The sequence below is a fragment of the Caenorhabditis remanei genome, chromosome III (assembly GCF_010183535.1).
Source record: "Caenorhabditis remanei strain PX506 chromosome III, whole genome shotgun sequence".
Classification (NCBI taxonomy): Eukaryota; Metazoa; Nematoda; class Chromadorea; order Rhabditida; family Rhabditidae; genus Caenorhabditis; species Caenorhabditis remanei.
This window is the reverse complement of record NC_071330.1, coordinates 12,611,181-12,630,071: the sequence shown is the minus strand read 5'-3', so window position 1 is coordinate 12,630,071 and position 18,891 is coordinate 12,611,181. Positions and strand designations below refer to the sequence as shown.

Below are 18,891 nucleotides of genomic sequence, written 5' to 3'. Positions count from 1 at the left end.
TCGAAATCAAAAGTATAAACGTTCGAATCACAAAAAGCGCTGACAATTGTGAATGGTCATTCGGATGCGCAGTTGCAGGTGATAGTCGGTCAAGAAGTTTTATAAACTCAATGACACCATTTTATGTGAGTTTCAGTTTTTCTAGGTTTTATGGTTTTATCACATATCATCCACTCTTAGGGAGAGAAATTTGCGGCCACATGCAATGTTGAAACCAATATGTGGACTATTCGTAAAGATGGAAACACATATATAGATCAAAAGGTTTTCTACCATGATTGTGTTAAATGATGAAAGGTTTTATAACTCTATGTTTATGCGTTCAAAATGAATTATTTTTGCTTAAGTTACTTGAACCGGTCGTCCCGGGTAGTATATTATTATTAAGAAAAATAGTGATTATTGAATTTTAAATTTTGAACTCGCGCCGTTTTTCGACACTCCGAAATTACGCAACGGCGTGTTGTTTATCATAAATCTATAAACATTTTTTCTTTTTTCTTGGAATTTCTCGGGATTTTATAGTTAAAAATTTGCATTTTTTGTATTATTTTTGAATGTTTCGATATTTTCTTCGAAATTTTTTTGATTTTTAGCAAAAAAGTCGAAATTTTTTTAGGATACCGTAAAAAACTGTATTATAGGCGCAGGCGCCTTTATTTTTCAAACCCCTTTCGAAAGTGCGCCTCTATTACAGGGGCGCCACTATTTTTTTTCGGAAAAGTTTGCACCGAAAATTTTTTCGCCAATTTTTTGATTTTGGCTTGGTCCGGCCAGTGACAAGTTTACTTGAGTTATCTTGGTGTGCTTAAAACTTTCGCAATTTTGGTTTAGAAACTCCATATTGTCGAAATAAAAAAAGTGATACCCGGGTGTTTGCGGACTCAATGCAAAATTATTAAAAATTAGCATTGAGTCCGCAAACACCGGGTATCACTTTTTTTATTTCGACAATAAAATAACTATAAACTGTTAATTGGTTTTCTAAAAGAGTTCCGTGGAATTCCGACTTCCGACTTCCGATTTTCGACTATTGTCTAACCACTTTTCTTCCGAGTACCGTAAAAATATAATTTCCCACTTCGTATAAGAAACTTTCACTTACGTGCAAATCCGGATTCTAAGTTTTCTTGGTCACCTGTTATCAGCTATCAGAGATGTTTAGAAGTAAAAATTCCTTATCCGAAAATCGGAAATCGTAATTCCCAACATCTCAGTTAGCTATGATAACTTGTTTCATAAAGGACAGATCAGAAAGTCAAAGTACAAATGATATTTTCAAATGCTAATTATGGTAATAACTTTATGAATATGGAAATTCCATTCCAATAAAAGTAAGAATCCCTCCAACAACATGCAGTTAGTATCCAACCATGATACTTATCTTACTGTTCCTAGCATTCCCTACTGTAGTTGAAAATTGCCTCGTTGTGAAGACTGTGGAGCCACGTGAGTACTTACTGAAATATAGATAATCAACAAATAGATAAATTCCAGCAAAATGCGAATGTCAGTCATTGGCTCTGTCCATTTCAAACATTGAATCAATTATCGGGAACCATGAATTCTATAAATCTAATATATCCAAATATTCTATTCATGCTCCAAAGATTTCAACCGACGACTGTAATACACAAATGTATTGTGAAGGTGTGTACAGTCTAGTGGTATTTGATGGCACCGAGAAATATCATGTGGTAAGGACATCCGGATGAACAGACACTCGAACAGATCTTTCAGTTTGGTGCCTACTCTGCTGATGGTCTTTGTGACCCATTCACTCAGAAATGGTTAGTCGATGATGGCTCTGCAACATTAACAACTTATGGAAAGATGCAAGGAGTCTGTGTTGATTATAGTCAGTTCATCGAGTAGAACCAACACACCTCCTACCCGAAAACTTTCAGCCACCAAAGCCTACACATGTCCTTGTAGACTGTACACTGTGGATACTGAAAATGCAATGGACTTGATCGGTGGTCATCCCTCGTATTGGGGGGTGTGGTTCCAATATCAATTGATTAGACCTATACTTTCCGATGAAGAGTGCCCAACCAGTTTCAGTTGTCCAAAGAATAATACCGCCGATATTTTAATAGGTTCCAGAGATTTTGGGCAGGTTAGTTTTCATTTGAGTTATTAGACATTTCGATTTCTGACTTCCGGAGAAGGCAAGTCGGAGCCCTTTAATCGGGGAACATGTACACAAACGAACGCGAATTTGCCGCGCGGTTTTCAAATCGTAGTTGTTTTGCCTGATGCACGGTATCCTATGCTTCCGATACAGCAAGGTGCGAAGTAGCGTTTTCAGCGTGTTTTTGTTTCCGCACTTGCTCATTTTTGTTGACGCATTTCGCAAGTTCGACGCGAATTGAAAATTTCGAACCCATGTTTTGAATTTAATTCCAGTTTTATGTTGAAATAAAAAGTCTGGGAAAATGTTTTCAAAATCAATTCGCTAACTTTTTAAAGTTAGTGTTTTTCGAGTCTTTTAAGCACAAAAAGTTGGATTTTTATTCAGCGTAGGAGGAGTTATATACTTTTGAAGTTTCACTGTGAAAACGGTCATATCTTTTCATTTACTCCACTAAAATTAATGTTTTCAAACTTTTTGAACGTCTTTTAGTCTAAGAAATGTCTTTCTAACAAAAACAATGTGTAACAAAACAAAAGATCGCCAGGAGCTGAAATGTTTGAAAAGTCGTCCGAATTTGCGCCAACAAGTTTATTTTTGTTTTACTGACGTGTCTTTATGAAGCATTGCTAGGCGTATTGAAAGCTGGTGAGACCGTGCGATTGGAAGACTCTTCCCGATTCTCGAGTACTTCCGGAACTTCACTCCCGAGTTTTAGCGGGTTTTTATGATCGCGCTGTGACAGCCCGAAAATTGGCTTTGGTACGGTGCCAAAAGCATACAGTAACCTTATTGGTTGCATTATCATAAGATCGCTACAGATCAAAGGCATTTCCGGCGACCTAATGCCTGCGGGATTCCATCTAAAAATATGTATATAAAACAACTCTGTTCCGACTTCCGGCTTCCGGATAACCACTTTTGATTCTGACTTCCGAGATCCGTCTTCCGATTTCCGTATATAAAAACAACCTCTTTCCATTACTGATTCCAGAATAAAAACTACCAACTCACTTGCGGAACCGATGAATTCAACACACCCGTATGGAGTGCAATCTCACAAGTAAACGGGGAATCCTTCACCACTGAGTATATTTTCATTACATGTCTTGACTACAGTAATCCCAGGAGTACTGTACCTCACCACTATGTTCTTTTTCAGAAAACAAGGCTCTCCCGCCTCCTTTTAGACCATCATGTAAATGTTCATTTACATTCTTGACAGAAGAGGAGACTGTTGGTTATTACATCCAGAATGATCTAGTGTCCATTGTAATTGGTGAGGACCGATGTACAGTGTCATACGGATGTAAACGAGGAGTTGCACTCACTAATATCGATGGCGAGATTCATCGGGTATAGTTCAATTTTTATCAAAAAGATTCAAAATTTTCAGAGTGATCGATTTGATGCTGTATGCCACCAGGATTCCGAGAAATGGACAGTTACACAACATAAGAGTGCTTTTGGAGAGGAACAAATGTTTGAAAATCAAGATCGGTTCACTTATGCATGTTCTACAAGTTATTGAATCATTTTGGAATAAGGGAGAAATAAATGAATGTTTAACTATTCCCTTCTTACAACAGCGCTCGACTCAGAGAAAAACAGACATTTTTCAAGGGCATTCCGGTGTAGCGCTGTTGTTAGAACTGTGCCGATCTGATACTTGGCGGTGAACATTTGAAACTATTTTCCTACAGGAATTTTTAGGATACGTGAAATCATAAAAGTATTTTGGACGGACTAGAAACATCTCGAAAAAATCTAAATTTTCAAAAGTTCAGTTCAACAGCCGGCCAGTGACAAGTTTGCTCGAGTTATCTCGGTGTGTTTAATGATTTGGCAATTTTAATTAAGGAACTTTAATTTATTTAATGTTGATTAGGATCCTAACAGAGTTGCTTGAAATTGCGATTTACGACTTACGTCTAACGATTTTTCATCCGAGTTTCAAAAAAGAAAATTTCACTTACATGCAACTCTCGATTCGAAGTATTTCTTGGTCACTCATCATAAAGAACAGATCAGAAAGTCAAAGTACACAATGATGCTTTCAAATGCTAATTATGGTAATTACCTTATGAATGTGGTAATTCCATTCCTATAAAAGCGAGAATCCCTCCAGCAATATTCAGTTAGTATTCGACCATGATACTTATCTTACTGTTACTAGAATTCCCTACTGTAGTTGAAAATTGCCTCGTTGTAAAAACAGTGGAGCCACGTGAGTTGTACTTACTGAAATATAGATAACCAACAAATAGAATAATTCCAGCAAAATGTGAATGTCAGTCATTGGCTCTGTCCATTTCAAATATTGAATCAATTATCGGGAATCATGAATTCTATAAATCTAATATATCCAAATATTCAATTCTTGCTCCAAAGATTTCAATTGATGACTGTCATACACAGATTTATTGTGAAGGTGTATACAGTCTAGTGGTATTTGATGACATCGAGAAATATCATGTGGTAAGGACATTCGGATGAACAGACACTCGAACAGAAAGCATCTTTCAGTTTGGTGCCTACTCTGCTGATGGTCTTTGTGACCCATTCACTCAGAAATGGTTAGTCGATGATGGCTCTGCAACATTAACAACTTATGGAAAGATGCAAGGAGTCTGTGTTGATTATAGTGAGTTCATCGAATAGAACCAACACACCTACTACTACCCAAAAACTTTCAGCCACCAAAGCCTACACATGTCCTTGTAGACTGTACTCTGTGGATACTCAAAATGCAAGAGATATGATTGGTCCATATAAAATATATCAGGATGATTTGTACAAATATCAATTGATAAGACCTACACTTTCCGATGAAGTGTGTCCAAGCACTTTCAGTTGTCCACAGAATATGACTAGTGTTTTGATGGTTTCTTCATATTCGAGCCAGGTTAGTACTGTTCTGGAAAGTTACAAAACGTCTTGGTTACGAAATGACCTCCTGTATCGATTCCAGGGTAAAGACTACCAACTCACTTGCGGAACCGATGAATTCAAAACACCCGTATGGAGAGTAAGCTCCATCACTACTGAGTATATCTACATTTCTTGTATAGACTACAGTAATACCGTGAATACTGTACCTTACCATTATGTTCTTTTCCAGACACCCCCGTAGTCCCGCCTTCTTTTACACCAGAATGCCACTGTGACTTTAGATTTTTGACAGAAGATGAGACGGTTGGTTATTACACCCAGAATGATTTAGTGTCCATGTTTATTATGGATAACCGATGTACAACGTCATACGTATGTAAAAGAGGATTTGCACTCACTAAAGTCGATGGCGAGATTCTTCGGGTATGGATCAACTTGATAAAGCGATTCAAAATGAGTTTTCAGAGTGTTCGATTTGTTGGTATATGCAACCAGACTATCAGAAAATGGTATGTTGTACAATACAACAGTACTTTTGGAGAAGAACAAGCAATTGAGAATCAAGATGTGTTCACTTATGCATGTGCTACAAGTTATTGAACAATTTTGGAAAGAAGGCAATGAATGTTTAACTATTCCCCAACTAACCTTGTCACAATGATAACATAGTATCTCACATTCAGAAAACTCACAAAAAAATGGGATGTTGCGGGCCGCCTTTGCCTTCACGCTGCGCCTTCTTCATTTCCAAGACAGGCGATTTTCGCCTGTTTAGTTTTTTTCTTGCGGTTTTCATTACCGCTCTTCATTTCTCGGCAAGCAATTTTTGCCGCTTTTTGAAATTAATTTGTACACAAAATTAGAAAAAACAGCATTTTTTACCACTGGGAAATGAAACGCGTCAAAAATTGCCGTTTTAAAAAAAGGCGAAGGCCCTACAAAAAAACCAGTGACAAAATCTACATTTTCAAAAGTCAACTCAAGTTTTCTTGAGTTATTTCAATGTGCTTTATAATTTGGCAATTTTGGTTAAAGAATATTTAAATTGTAAAATATTCTTTGGGATCCTAACAGAGTTGCGTGAAATTGAGATTTACTACTTCCGATTTCCGACTTTTGTCTAACGATTTTTCATCCGAGATTCGGAAAAGAAAATTTCACTTACATGCAACTCTCGATTCGAAGTATTTCTTGGTCATTCGTCATAAAGAACAGATCAGTAAGTCAAAGTACAAAGTGATATTTTTAAATGCTAATTATGTTAATTACCTTATGAATATGGTAATTCCATTCCTATAAAAGCGAGAATCCCTCAACAACACGCAGTTAGTATTCAACCATGATACTTATCTTACTGTTGCTATTATTCCCTACTGTAGTTGAAAATTGCCTCGTTGTGAAAACAGTGGAGCCACGTAAGTACTTACTGAAATATAGATAACCAACAAATATAATAATTCCAGCAAAATGCGAATGTCAGTCATTGGCTCTGTCCATTTCAAATATTGAATCAATTATCGGGAACCATGAATTCTATAAATCTAATATATCCAAATATTCAATTCATGCTCCAAAGATTTCAATTGATGACTGTCATACACAAATGTATTGTGAAGGTGTATACAGTCTAGTGGTATTTGATGACATCGAGAAATATCATGTGGTAAGGTCATCCGGATGACCAGACACTCGAACAGAAAGCATCTTTCAGTTTGGTGCCTACTCTACTGATGGTCTTTGTGACCCATTCACTCAGAAATGGTTAGTCGATGATGGCTCTGCAACATTAACAACTTATGGAAAGATGCAAGGAGTTTGTGTTGATTATAGTGAGTTCATCGAATAGAACCAAAACACCTACTACTACTCAAAAACTTCCAGCCACCAAAGCCTACACATGCCCTTGTAGACTGTACTCTGTGGATACTCAAAATGCAAGAGAGATGATCAGTCCACATGAAATATATCAGGGTTTATTGTACAAATATCAATTGATTAGACCTACACTTCCCGATAAAGAGTGTCCAAGCAATTTCAGTTGTCCACAGAATATGACTAGTGTTTTATTGGTTTCTTCATATTATAATCTGGTTAGTACAGTTCTGTAAAGTTACAAAACATCTTGGTTACGAAACGACCTTCTGTATTGATTCCAGCAGGGAACAAACCAATTCACTTGCGGAACCGATGAATTCAACACACCCGTATGGAGAGTAAGCTTACAAGGAGGCTTCTTCTCCACTGAGTATATCTACATTTCATGTTTCGACAACAGTGATACCGTGAATACTGTACCTTATCACTATGTTCTTTTCAAGACACCCCGATAGTCCCGCCTCCTCCTAAGAGAAAATGCCGCTGCGACCTTAGATTCTTGAGTGAAGGAGAGACTGTTGGTTATTACATGCAGAATGATCAAGTGTCCATGTTTATCAGTGATGACCGATGTACAGTGTCATACGGATGTAAACGAGGAGTTGCTCTCACTCTCACTAAAGTCAGAGGCGAGATTCTGCGGGTATGGATCAACTTGATAAAGCGATTCAAAATGAGTTTTCAGAGTGATCGATTCGATGCTGTTTGCCACGTGGACGAGGACGAGGATACCAACACATGGACAGTTGTACAACATAAGAGTGCTTTTGGAGAGGAACAAATTTTTGAGAATCAAGATTTGTTTGCTTATGCATGTGCTACAACATATTGAATCATTTCAAAACAAGGCTATAAATGTTTAACTATACCCCTGCAGTCTAAATATACAATTAACCATACTTGTCACGGGCCGGACCGGGCCCGCTAAAAAAATCTTCCGGCCCGTAGAGCGGGCTGGCCCGGCCCGGCCCGCTCGGCCCGTCAAAATATTGAACTTTTTTTTTCGTTTTCCCATTGTTTGGTCGTTTACAAGTAGTATGGCAAACATATTATTGATTAGAAATTATAAAAAGACAACAAGTGAAAACAGATTTTTAAAGATTAAATTAAACGTTTTGATCAATTTTCTATGATCAAAATTGAGATTTTCAACATTTTTTCTGCATTTTTCAGATATTTTTTTAAATTTAATCTTTAAAGAAATTGTGCACGGTAATTAAAAAATTAATTTCCAAGACTTTCAATTCTATTTTTCAAAAATAATTTTTTGCTCCGGGCCCTGCGGGCCGGCCCGTGATTTGACAAGTATGTAATTAACAATTAACAGTTCACTCACCTTGTCACAATGATAACATAGTATCTCACAGTCATGTCCTTTGACCTCGTGCTCCGCGAGCTCCCGAACAGTGTCGAAGGTGCGACGACATTGACGACAGGAGTGATACTGTGGAGACCTTGGGCGTGGTGGTGGCAGTGGGGGAAGGCTGAAATTGAGATGTAAGGAAAATGAGAGAGAAAAGGTCTAGCTAACTGGAAATATAGATTCATATCATAGGTATGGTAGGGAGAGTAGATAGGATAGACACAGATATTTAGAAATGTGAGAAATGGTTTGAAAACAAAAAAATTGGATAATAAACTTATCAACTTCTGAGATATATTGGACACATATATTTGGCATAAAAATTCCAGATAAATAAATAACTACTATGATAATAATTCTTTGAAAAAAATATACTCAATGCCATCAAATGTTCCACGACTCGACGAACGGCTCTCTCTGAATTTTGGAGATTTGCATTGACCACGTGTGATTGGACTGCGAGATCGATCACGTGCTTTGTCGGATCTGGAATATTTATTCTTGCTCGAAGTAGACTTCAAGGCGTATTGTGGTCAATTATGACATTTTCATATCATAATGCATGTGTTTCTGCGAGTTCATTATCATGCTCAAGAATTGTTTAATTTGGTGCCCAGCCCACTGAAATCGAGCGCCGGAAACTTTGGTCAGGGTGAAATTTCTAGAACATTCTCTCTGACCAAGCTTCCTCGATTTCAGCGGGTTCAGCACCGAATAAAAAAATCTTGTATACCAGTATAACTGGTAAAAGTATAACTTTAGATCCGTGCCCCGTTAGTAATCAACGATTTAACTGCAAAATTAATGTTCGAAAAGCACGTCTAACCGCGGAATTTGAGTTTGACAACACACTGAAAATTGATTATTCATGTGCAAACACATGCATAAGTCGAGCTTCCTGAAGGTTCTCTGATCAAAGTTATATCAGTATCGAATTGATTCAGATTATCTAAGTGATGATGTACATACTTGTCAAATCACGGGCCGGCCCGCAGGGCCCGCAGCAAAAAATTATTTTTGAAAAATAGAATTGAAAGTCTTGGAAATTAAATTTTTTCTTCGGTTTATACTAAATCGAGGTCGGGGGATTCGATAAGACTACTTTCAGAAACCTCCAGCAAGTTCTTGATTCTGATTCTGATCATCGGCTGATCATCACAGACACTTTGAGAGGCTCAAAGTTTATAGTGACAAAATAAGGCGAGGGCTGAAGAAGACCCAAATGGGCCCTATGGGATCTAAAAATGGTACCATCTTGTTTGCAAGGGTCGAATTACTAAAATATCTGAAAATTTTTAAAAAAATTCTTCGGCTGATCAGTCACAGTAAAGATGATCCTAATTTTAATTTTCAGACATTTTAGTAATTCGACCCTCGCAAACAAGATGGTACTTATTCTGACAATTTCCGTTTTCACTTGTTGTCTTTTTATAATTTCTAATCAATAATATGTTTGCCATGAAGTAGTAAACGAAAAAACAATGGGAAAACGACGAAAAAATTTTTTGCTATATTTTGACAGGCCGGGCCGGGCCGGGCCGGAGGATTTTTTTTGCGGGCCCGGCCCGGCCCGGCCCGTGACAAGTATGATGATGTATAACTTCAATTGCGTTTAAATCCAAGTTTTCAGCTTGGATAGTCAAAAAATTACAAAAAATTTCACGAAATTCGCTAATCAACATCAAAGATAGGACTTGGTGCTGACATCCAGAAGATCAGAAAACAAATTGAACAAAACGAGATTAACGATAAATAAATGAGAGAGTTGTTAACATGCCGCGGGCCGGAAAATGTGATAAAAAACCCGAAAATGGCCAAAAAGTCATTGTAGCCCGGCCCGCGGCACATTAACGAACATCCATCCGGACCGTAGTAGGTCACAGACATAGAACTCGCCGAGCTCTACATTTTGGAACATTTTTCAGTTCATAATATTGCGTTTTAAGCGAGCTACGCGCCGGCCCGTATCGGCCCGATTTAGGAGTAGTAGAAGTCGTTGGGGTATACAGAACCAGTCTGAAAGGGGGGGGGGGGGGGGGGAGGGGCATCCGGATAAACCGGATTATCATTATCCCCAACTTCCGTAATCGGATATCTGGACATCCGGACACACTACTCACCTCCTCTTTGTACTCTTCTTATCCCTCTTCCGATCCTCGTCATCACTGCTTTCACTCATTTTTCTTCTCCAGCAGAATATACGAGATCTAATCAACAAGAAAGTGAAAAAGAAAAAGAAGTTTGTATATGCGTGCTTCTCCTTCCCCAAGAGGTTGTCTCCTTCTTCAGTTGGCATGGTTACCGGGCGAAAGAGAGACATGTTATTTTCCCTTTTCTCAGAATATAATTGATAAGTAAGTTTTGAAGGGAAAAGAGAGAGAAAGGGGGACTTTATGTTTTTCACCTGCCTATGGAGCTCTTTGAGTTGAAGAGGGGATGGAGTTTGAACTGAAATTAGACATGCTATAGCTTTTCAAAATAACTCATGTGGAGGAATCATTGGGGAATAGTATAGAATTTTTGAATTTTGAGATAATATCAAAAGTTCAAAAAGTTTCAATTAATGCTCAAACTTTGGTTCAAAGGTGTACTTCTATCATTGGGACAGAATATAAATTCATCCTAACCCAACATATCCCCAGAAGAAAAATCTGATCACGGCGAGATGAAGAATTAAAAGATTTTGTTGATGTGAAAAAAATCTTACTTGTCAAGGGCCCGGCCCGGTTGAAGCGACTTGTTCCGAAAAAAAATTGTTTCCAAAAGAGATTTTTGAAAAATAAGTTTTGGGGCAATTTGAGCTGGAATTCGAGTAAATTGTTCCATAGTGAATTTTTGAGGTGTTAAGCCCGGCCGTCAAATGACAAGTGTGGTCATACACCTTCTTGTTTTCTATCGAAGACTTGGACCTTCCATTAACATTCAAAAAGTTTAATAAACGGTACCCAGAAACCTGACATGCACTGATTTACTGAACTCATCGTTCTTAGAAAGTACAAAGAAGTTTTATATTCAATGCGTCTACAATAACTAGAATTTGTTTTGATATCCAAGCATCATGTAAGAATTCTCGAACACTTTTGAAAACAGAATGTATTTTTTCAGGAGGAAGTGCAACAAGGGTACCATATACAATAAATTGTACGAGTAATGAAATATAAGTAATGTATAATATCAAAGATTATTTCAGCTGTGATTTCTTTTATACAATGGGTTGCAAACAGCCGGAAAGTGGTTAGTCGATTTTGAACCTGTCATTTCCAAATGTTGATAGAATTTCAGAAGAATGCAGAGAATGGCCCGAGAAAAGTATACCATTATGTGAACAAGTTCTGCAATCAGGATGTAAAAAACTGATTACTGATATTGTGAAGACAGCTTGCGATGAGGAACCCAGCTGTTAGTTGTTGAATAACTATGTTGAGTTAAAATTATGTATTCAGACCTGGCGTGTGACTTTGTGTACCCACCAACCACCACTTCCGCAACTACCATACCGACAACAACAACTACTACATCTACAGTACCCCCAACGACTTCTGGTAGTAACCCAACACCAATTATCATTGGATGTGTTGTGGGGGGAATTGTATTCTTAGTGATTGGAGTTGCTGGATTATATTTCCATAGTAAGAAGACATTCACCGACGATGTCGAGTCAAATGTTGTCAAAAATATTAAGAGTAAAAGTAGAAAGAGGAAAACAAGTCGTGCATCTTCTGGGACAAACACTTCTAAATATTGATTGATTTGTTTATCATTGAACTTAACTGGTTTCTTTTTATTTCAAAATAAATTTTCGATGACATTTCCATAACAACTAAAACTTTGATTTATGCTTACACTGGCGAAATAAGAAAAGTAATATATGGTGATTGCTAACTTCAAGTTTTCAGAATCTTGGTCCTAAAATTGAAGGGGGAAACGTCTATTAATTGAATTTTGTTTTCGTTTTATCACTTCCTTGGGGGATTCTTGTAATTATTTTTCTCAAACCCCATGATATTTTAATTTTTTAAATCGGGAAGATCAGGAGATTACGAATATGCTAATTTTATTACATAAATATTCTAAATGCACAAAGTACATACTTGCAATCCGGGCCGATCCGGGCCGACGGTTTTTATTGAATAACTTTCTTTAAAAAAATCGTATCGGGTTGGTTAATAGCTCAAAAGATAGGTATTCCGACCTGCCATCAGACAAAATCAAACCAAATTTTTCAGAACATCCACAGAGGCCCCTGGCCGGCTAAAACTGATGTCGGCCCGGCCCGGCCCGGGGCCTCTGTGGATCTTCATGGAAGTTTGTTTTGCATTTGTCTGATTACAGGTCGAAATACTCATCTTTTGAGCTATTAACCAATCCGATACGATTTTTTTGAAGAAAGTTATTTAATAAAAACCGTCGGCCCGGATCGGCCCGGATTGCAAGTATGACAAAGTGTATTTCATAAAAGAAGCAATTTTGAAGTTTTTTCAAATGACGATTTCCCTCAGACAAAGACACCATTGTTGACACATTCTTCTTTGTTATTCTTGTGTCGGTTAGATGAAAGGGTGACATTTTCCCTTCGAATGCTTCCCCTTCTGGGGAGAACTTCCTCTTATTCTGCCTTTTAGACAACTTACCGGAATAGTTGTCGAACTTTATATGCTTTTATTGATTTTTCTGAAATACTGAAATATATTTTACCATATTATTTTGACGACTGTATTGACGAAAAATAAATTACTGGAGGCAGAACAGAAGTTTTTCGGCTTTATGGGAGCTTGTTAGGACATTTTTGTGAAATGGAGCATGCGCCTTTAACCACTCTAACCGTCTGCGCTCTCCACTCTCTCACACGAAAAATGGAAAATTGAGGGGAACCTATGCCCAAATTTTTAAACACAGTGATTTCCGGAACAAGTTGGAGGTGCCGCGGTGAAAGTGATAAATGTACATCACGAGAAGCATGAAGGCGACTACGAGAAGTACTTCAAGACGGTGACGCTCACCGTAAAACTCTCCGATGCCATAACGGCCGACCCACACGGCCCCGAAACATTCGGCGAGACAATTGTTGAGTTGGTCAAGAAATTCCAACCGGATCATGTCAACGACACGACAAAAGTCGGAATTACCTTCAAGTCGCTGGAGCTGGACGCAGCCGAAGCAGTCGGGATCTCATTGATCCCCTCTCAAGGTGGTCACTGGGAGAAAGTGGTCTATAATCTGGAGCTGAAGACCCAATCAAACAAGTCACCACTCGAAATCCAGAACCCAACGCTGGATATCATTCTGAAGTATGTCGTACCCCCATCAGGATCGGGGAAACGGAAATCTGGATTTTCCATGCGGGATATACTCGATAGTGACATGTTTGGAAAAAGAAGACTGGTCAACAGCGATGGCGAATGATGGATGACGATGATGATGACGATCTGATCATGGATGAGGCCGTAGAAGTTGACGACTCCGAAGATGTAAGGTATTTTCTTTAAATTCAACGACGGGCGGAAAACGAAAACAAATTCATTCATGCTTTTTTGTGAAGCCATTGATATCATTTTTCCCATTTTTCAGGTTTTTATTGAAGAAATGGATCGAAAAGTGTCGAGTTGGAAATGAAGAAGGTGCTGAACGAGTTGGCGAACAGAAGAAATGGAGAATAGCAAAGCGGAAAATGAGGTGAGTGACTTTTTTCATACTTGTCAACCGGGCCGAAACGGGCAGACACGGGCCGGCTCGTAACTCGCGTCAAAATGAATATTATGAGCTGAAAAATATATCAAAATGTAGATCTCGACGAGTTCTATGTCCGTGAGCTACTACGGAACGGATTTCTATTCGTTAATATGCCGCGGGCCGGGCTAGAATGGCTTTTTTGGCCATTTTCGCAAGCTCCAACAAAGATTCTCAACGTTTCAAAACATTTTCAGTCATGTAAGTGGTTTATCTTCATTTCTAGTCAAACTTGTCTACTTTCGGCCGGATGATTTTGCTCGGCCCGACTTCAAGTAAAGGTACCCAATTTTTGTCCGAATTTCTGAAATTAAAAAAAATTACATTGAAAAAATCCAATTTCTTGATGCATAACAATCTTTTGATTGAATTCTGAAGTATATTGAAGAATTTGGCCGGAAAACACTCCAAGGCTGAGGGAAATTCCGATTTCTGCCCGGCCCGGCTCGTGACAAGTTTGTTTTTAGTAGCAGTGTGTGGTTTCGAGACCGCTTCGAGAAATTTCCCAAAAATTTTCTCGAGAAATTTCTCGAAAAAGTATCGAGAAATTTCCCGATAAATTTTATCGATACTTTCCCGATACTTTTTCGAGAAAGTATCGAGACTTTTTTGATCACAAAAGTATCGATACTTTCTCGATACTTTTCTCGAAAATTGATGGTATCGAGACCCGGAGTTTCGATAATTTCCCGATAAATCAAACAATCTGCAGTGTGTTTTGAAACTGGATGTTTAGAAACCGGTCATTTCGCAACCGGACGTTTCGAAACCGGTCATTTCGCAACCGGTCATTTCGAAACCGGCCATTTCGCAACTGAACATTTCGAAACCGGACGTTTTGAAACCGGTCATTTCGAAACCGGTCATTTCGCAACTGAACATTTTGAAACCGGCCGTTTCTCAACCGTTCTAAAACGTCCGGTTGCGAAATGGCCGCTTTTGAAACATTCGGTTGCGAAATTACCGGTTTCAAAACGTCCGGTTGCGAAATGACCGGTTTTGAAACGTCCGGTTTCAAAACACACTGAAGAAAAATAACACTGTTGACAAAGTACAACTTCCCGGGAAAATTATCGAGACGTCTCGAAAGTATCGAGAAATCATTCAAAATTTCTCGAGAAAGTATCGATACTTTCGAGAAATATCGAGATAGTTTCGAGAAATTTTCGAGAAATTTTTCCCGGGAAATTTCTCGATAATTTCTCGAAATGGGCTAGTATCGAGAAAGTCATATCGATACTTACACACTGTTTAGTAGGTACATGACTGCTTACTGTAATGGACCTATTGAGAAGTAATGACCTATTCAGAAAAAGCAGAACACTATTTCCGACTACGGACAAAAAAGATTTTGGATTTTTACCTTGCAAATAGGTCGATGATAAAATTACATATTAGCCGAGTATTGGGAGTTGGCTGCGAATAGTCAATATCATAACCCACAAATAATAGAATATTTTTTCAGGTGTATAGCCCCGGGGTGAGTTATTGAACTATTGATATTCACTAAATTGGTTTGGTATATGCTTCCTGACGCCGATAACGAATATAATCAGAGAAGATACGTCTTTGGATGTACCAAATTAACTTGAAGCCGAGTTTCCGTTGTTTAAACAATATTCATCATTTCAGAAAATGTTGGTGCACACCTTTCACGCCGGACTATCGAAAATTTATTGAAAGACAGAACAGAGCCAACGGGATTACCGACCCGCATATTGAACCGATGACTTATCCACCCGTGACGACTACGATGGCTGTTGAAACTACAGAATCCCTGATCACCACATCAACTGCTGGAAGCAACACCAAGACTATCATCGTCACTTGTTGTATCATCGGAGTGGTCATCCTTCTCTGCGTCGGAATCGCCTTGTTCTATTTCCGTCGGAAAAAGACGTCTGCTGGTACGAAAGATATCAACTCAGTCGAGTCGAATAGCAAAACGAATAAGAAGAATAAGAAAGATGCACAATTCGCCAGATATTAGACTTTTAAACTTATTTTCATTACGATAATTGAACTTGTTTCTCTTTTTACTTTCAATTACCCACATCTTTTGAAACATAATAATTCTCAATGAGCAAATTATTTATGTAGTTCTTCTTTCTCTACAGTTTCAGATAATATTTCTTAAATAGTTTGGTGTTCCACTTCATCGAAGCTACGCAGACATTTGATCAGTTTTGTATTTCGGGAGCCATTTAATTGACCGAACTCGGACAAGGGAAACGACAGCTGGGTCCAATTCAGGATTTCCATCTTGTTATCCATAACTTATTACACACCAGAGCTCTAATGAGAGTATACTTGTCAGACCCAGGAAAGCTCTGAAAATCGGTTGCATTACTCACTATTCAAACAAAGTTATACGTATTACATATGTATTAGAACTACACACTTCCTACAACCGCGCTCTATCGAAACCCAAGAAAATTGTGTGCGAAATTGAGAAACTCAGAGAGAAAGTGACATATTTCAATGACATTTCGGTGGAGCGCAGTTGGACTCTCCAAAAATCTCCACTCAATCGAAAGCTTTGGCCATAGATTTGAAATCATATCTGTCTGTTGCTAAGTACAACTTTCGAATTTTCGAAGAATTGAAAACTGATAAAAGATGATCTACCCAAACGTTTAGCTGATACTCCTCTTCGTTCAGTTAATCCTTTTGATCACACGTGATTCCGACGTCAGCAAACCTAGGCCGAGGTAGCTCGATTTGATGTTCTCTTTGCACCAGATCATGGCCCTGCTTTTTATAGAATAAAGAGTCAACACTCTATTGGTATCCACTAATCGACACGGATATTTCGTATTTCCCAATGAGAACTAAAAACTGTTCAGCCTTAAAATTAAGCGATCGAACTAGTTGCCTGGCTTTGTTGGAGATTAGTGAGAATTCAAGTCTGTAGAGAAAAATGGGGTGTAAAAAAGTGTAAACACTTACAGTTTCAGCAATTCAAGACCGCGATAATTTTTCGAATTATACAATCAGTTAGACGGCGAAGGAGAAAATAGGGGAGATTCATGACGGTAGACTGAAGACAATGAATGAGGGAGAAGAGGAGTGGCAGGACTAGATGTATATATGAGCAAATGTATAAATCAGCAACTTATGATCACCCTCTGATATATTGGCAGGCATCAGATGTAAGGGATATTAAAAATTCGCCAGAATGTGCTTCTGTTACAGTTTTTAAAATATTCACCAATTTATTTCTCATTTCAAACATAGCCATCATTTCAAACATAGTCAAACATAACAAATTGTTCTTTTCTCTGAATATACATTTCCATTGAACTTTCCCATGGTGCACGTGAATGTATAATAAATTTCTATTAAAAATTCTATGAAAAAGTGTACCATGCAGATGCGATTTGTCAACTTTGACAGCTCATAACTATCTTGAATCAAATTTCCGGACCTACCTTCAAGAGAAGTTTACTGTAAACCTTTAAATCTGCGTCGATTCATGTAAAACAAATAATTTTTGAATTTAAATAGCACAGTCCTTAATTTCAACATACTCAAAAAAATGTCCTGTTTTTAGGAAGTCAATTTTATAGAAAATATCCTGTTTTTAGGAATTTCATTTATCTCTAGCCCGGGAGAATTCAAACCCGCGTCTGCTGAAGTAAACCTCAGCCCGGTTAGTATAGACTACTACATCCTCTGATCGATGAGTCTATCCGGTTCCGACACAGATAAGAATGGTTGGGGAACTCAATAACTTACTTATTTTCGAGTCTCCTTTTGTGTGATTGGCAACTCGCCTCGTCAGGGCTTTCATCGTCTTTGTCATTGCAGTTTTCCATCTGTCGCAGGTCGTGTGTATATCGGCTTCAAGGAGATGGTGGCACGCAGTGCTGAAATAAATGGTTTAGTTAAAAGTAAATAATATAACGTGTTGTGAGAAACTATGAGCAATCGAATAAACATGGAGAAATTAGAAAGGCCTCCTTCTGGGCCGGAATGAGGGGAGAATGACTGAAGACTCGTTTACTAACAGATGTGTGCAGAGGGCGGGGTCTATTGTCCGTGTCCAGTATGATTTCTCAAGGAGATAAGAAGGCAGATGGTACTAGGTGAAGAAAAATGTCCCAGACAATATACCGAGAAAGACAATGTGTGAATTAGTTGACATGCTTACATTGGATAAAGACATCTGATATTCACTCGAAGTGCCGCAGTTTGAATCAATAATTGGGGGTCAGGGAAAAATAGTTTTAGAATAGTTTTCGAAAAACTAAGACATCAGTTAAAAGAGTATTGGAGGGTCAGTCCGACAGCCCGAAGAAATGCTGCTCGCAGCGTAACTGACCGAGTCTTACAGGATCCGACACAAGAAAGAATGGTGGGGGAAGTCATAAAGAAAACAAATAATTCTGTTTTTCGATACTTTTTATGAAATTTCTGATATATTCTAGATCGGGAGGAAGGACCCATCGTTACTCACGTTATTTCTTTGTCCACTCCTTATGTTGAATCATCGTTGTTCTGCTGCCGTGTACTGTTGTGGTTCGTTGTGGGCTCCGGGACACTGTTCTGGTGGCGAGGTAGTGCTTCTCAACTGGAAAAAGGAAGTATCAGGTTGTGTTATGGATAAGCTCGCATGAAGAGGTAACTTGAGAGAGAAATTCAGGGAGATATAAAAGAGATAGAGAACACAGGTAGATCAAATACAATAAGAAAAGGAAAGAGCCCAAAAAGAGAGGACTGCTCAGTGCGGGAATGAAAGGGGCAACTGACTGTATTCCATCAGTCAGACATTATTAAGACTGGAGGCGTGTCCTGTTTGCCATCACCTGTTAGATTTCCCAGAAAGATAAGTGACAGGTGTGGGTGTTTGTGGCAGAAAACACCAATAAGAACACAGGACGGCATCTTCAAATTTGTA

At 38.4% G+C, this 18,891-nt stretch overlaps 5 protein-coding genes across 5 annotated transcripts; 4 read left to right on the top strand and 1 right to left on the bottom strand.

The window, feature by feature from the left end:
• Positions 1 to 1,373: 1,373 nt before the first annotated feature.
• Positions 1,374 to 5,626, top strand: GCK72_011049 (uncharacterized protein; the record flags this gene model as incomplete). The annotated part of the gene is made up of 11 exons (XM_053728182.1): positions 1,374 to 1,449; positions 1,498 to 1,697; positions 1,741 to 1,858; positions 1,908 to 2,119; positions 3,129 to 3,252; positions 3,297 to 3,490; positions 4,661 to 4,778; positions 4,831 to 5,039; positions 5,106 to 5,211; positions 5,256 to 5,449; positions 5,492 to 5,626. The coding sequence occupies 11 exons, from the start codon at positions 1,374 to 1,376 to the stop codon at positions 5,624 to 5,626; spliced, it is 1,686 nt and encodes a 561-aa protein (XP_053587759.1).
• A 739-nt stretch (positions 5,627 to 6,365) lies between these two features.
• On the top strand, positions 6,366 to 7,733 carry GCK72_011048 (uncharacterized protein; the record flags this gene model as incomplete). Its single annotated transcript, XM_053728181.1, has 7 exons — positions 6,366 to 6,441; positions 6,490 to 6,689; positions 6,738 to 6,855; positions 6,908 to 7,116; positions 7,183 to 7,239; positions 7,437 to 7,544; positions 7,587 to 7,733. 7 exons carry the CDS (start codon positions 6,366 to 6,368, stop codon positions 7,731 to 7,733), a joined length of 915 nt encoding a protein of 304 aa, XP_053587758.1.
• Positions 7,570 to 10,443, bottom strand: GCK72_011047 (uncharacterized protein; the record flags this gene model as incomplete). The annotated part of the gene is made up of 4 exons (XM_053728180.1): positions 7,570 to 7,719; positions 8,238 to 8,385; positions 8,640 to 8,750; positions 10,385 to 10,443. The coding sequence occupies 4 exons, from the start codon at positions 10,441 to 10,443 to the stop codon at positions 7,570 to 7,572; spliced, it is 468 nt and encodes a 155-aa protein (XP_053587757.1).
• A 1,030-nt stretch (positions 10,444 to 11,473) lies between these two features.
• GCK72_011046 (uncharacterized protein) lies at positions 11,474 to 13,667 on the top strand (the record flags this gene model as incomplete). Its single annotated transcript, XM_053728179.1, has 4 exons — positions 11,474 to 11,498; positions 11,547 to 11,663; positions 11,708 to 11,947; positions 13,183 to 13,667. The coding sequence occupies 4 exons, from the start codon at positions 11,474 to 11,476 to the stop codon at positions 13,665 to 13,667; spliced, it is 867 nt and encodes a 288-aa protein (XP_053587756.1).
• Positions 13,668 to 13,696: 29 nt separating this feature from the next.
• GCK72_011045 (uncharacterized protein) lies at positions 13,697 to 15,981 on the top strand (the record flags this gene model as incomplete). The annotated part of the gene is made up of 3 exons (XM_053728178.1): positions 13,697 to 13,737; positions 13,833 to 13,937; positions 15,624 to 15,981. 3 exons carry the CDS (start codon positions 13,697 to 13,699, stop codon positions 15,979 to 15,981), a joined length of 504 nt encoding a protein of 167 aa, XP_053587755.1.
• Positions 15,982 to 18,891: the final 2,910 nt, after the last annotated feature.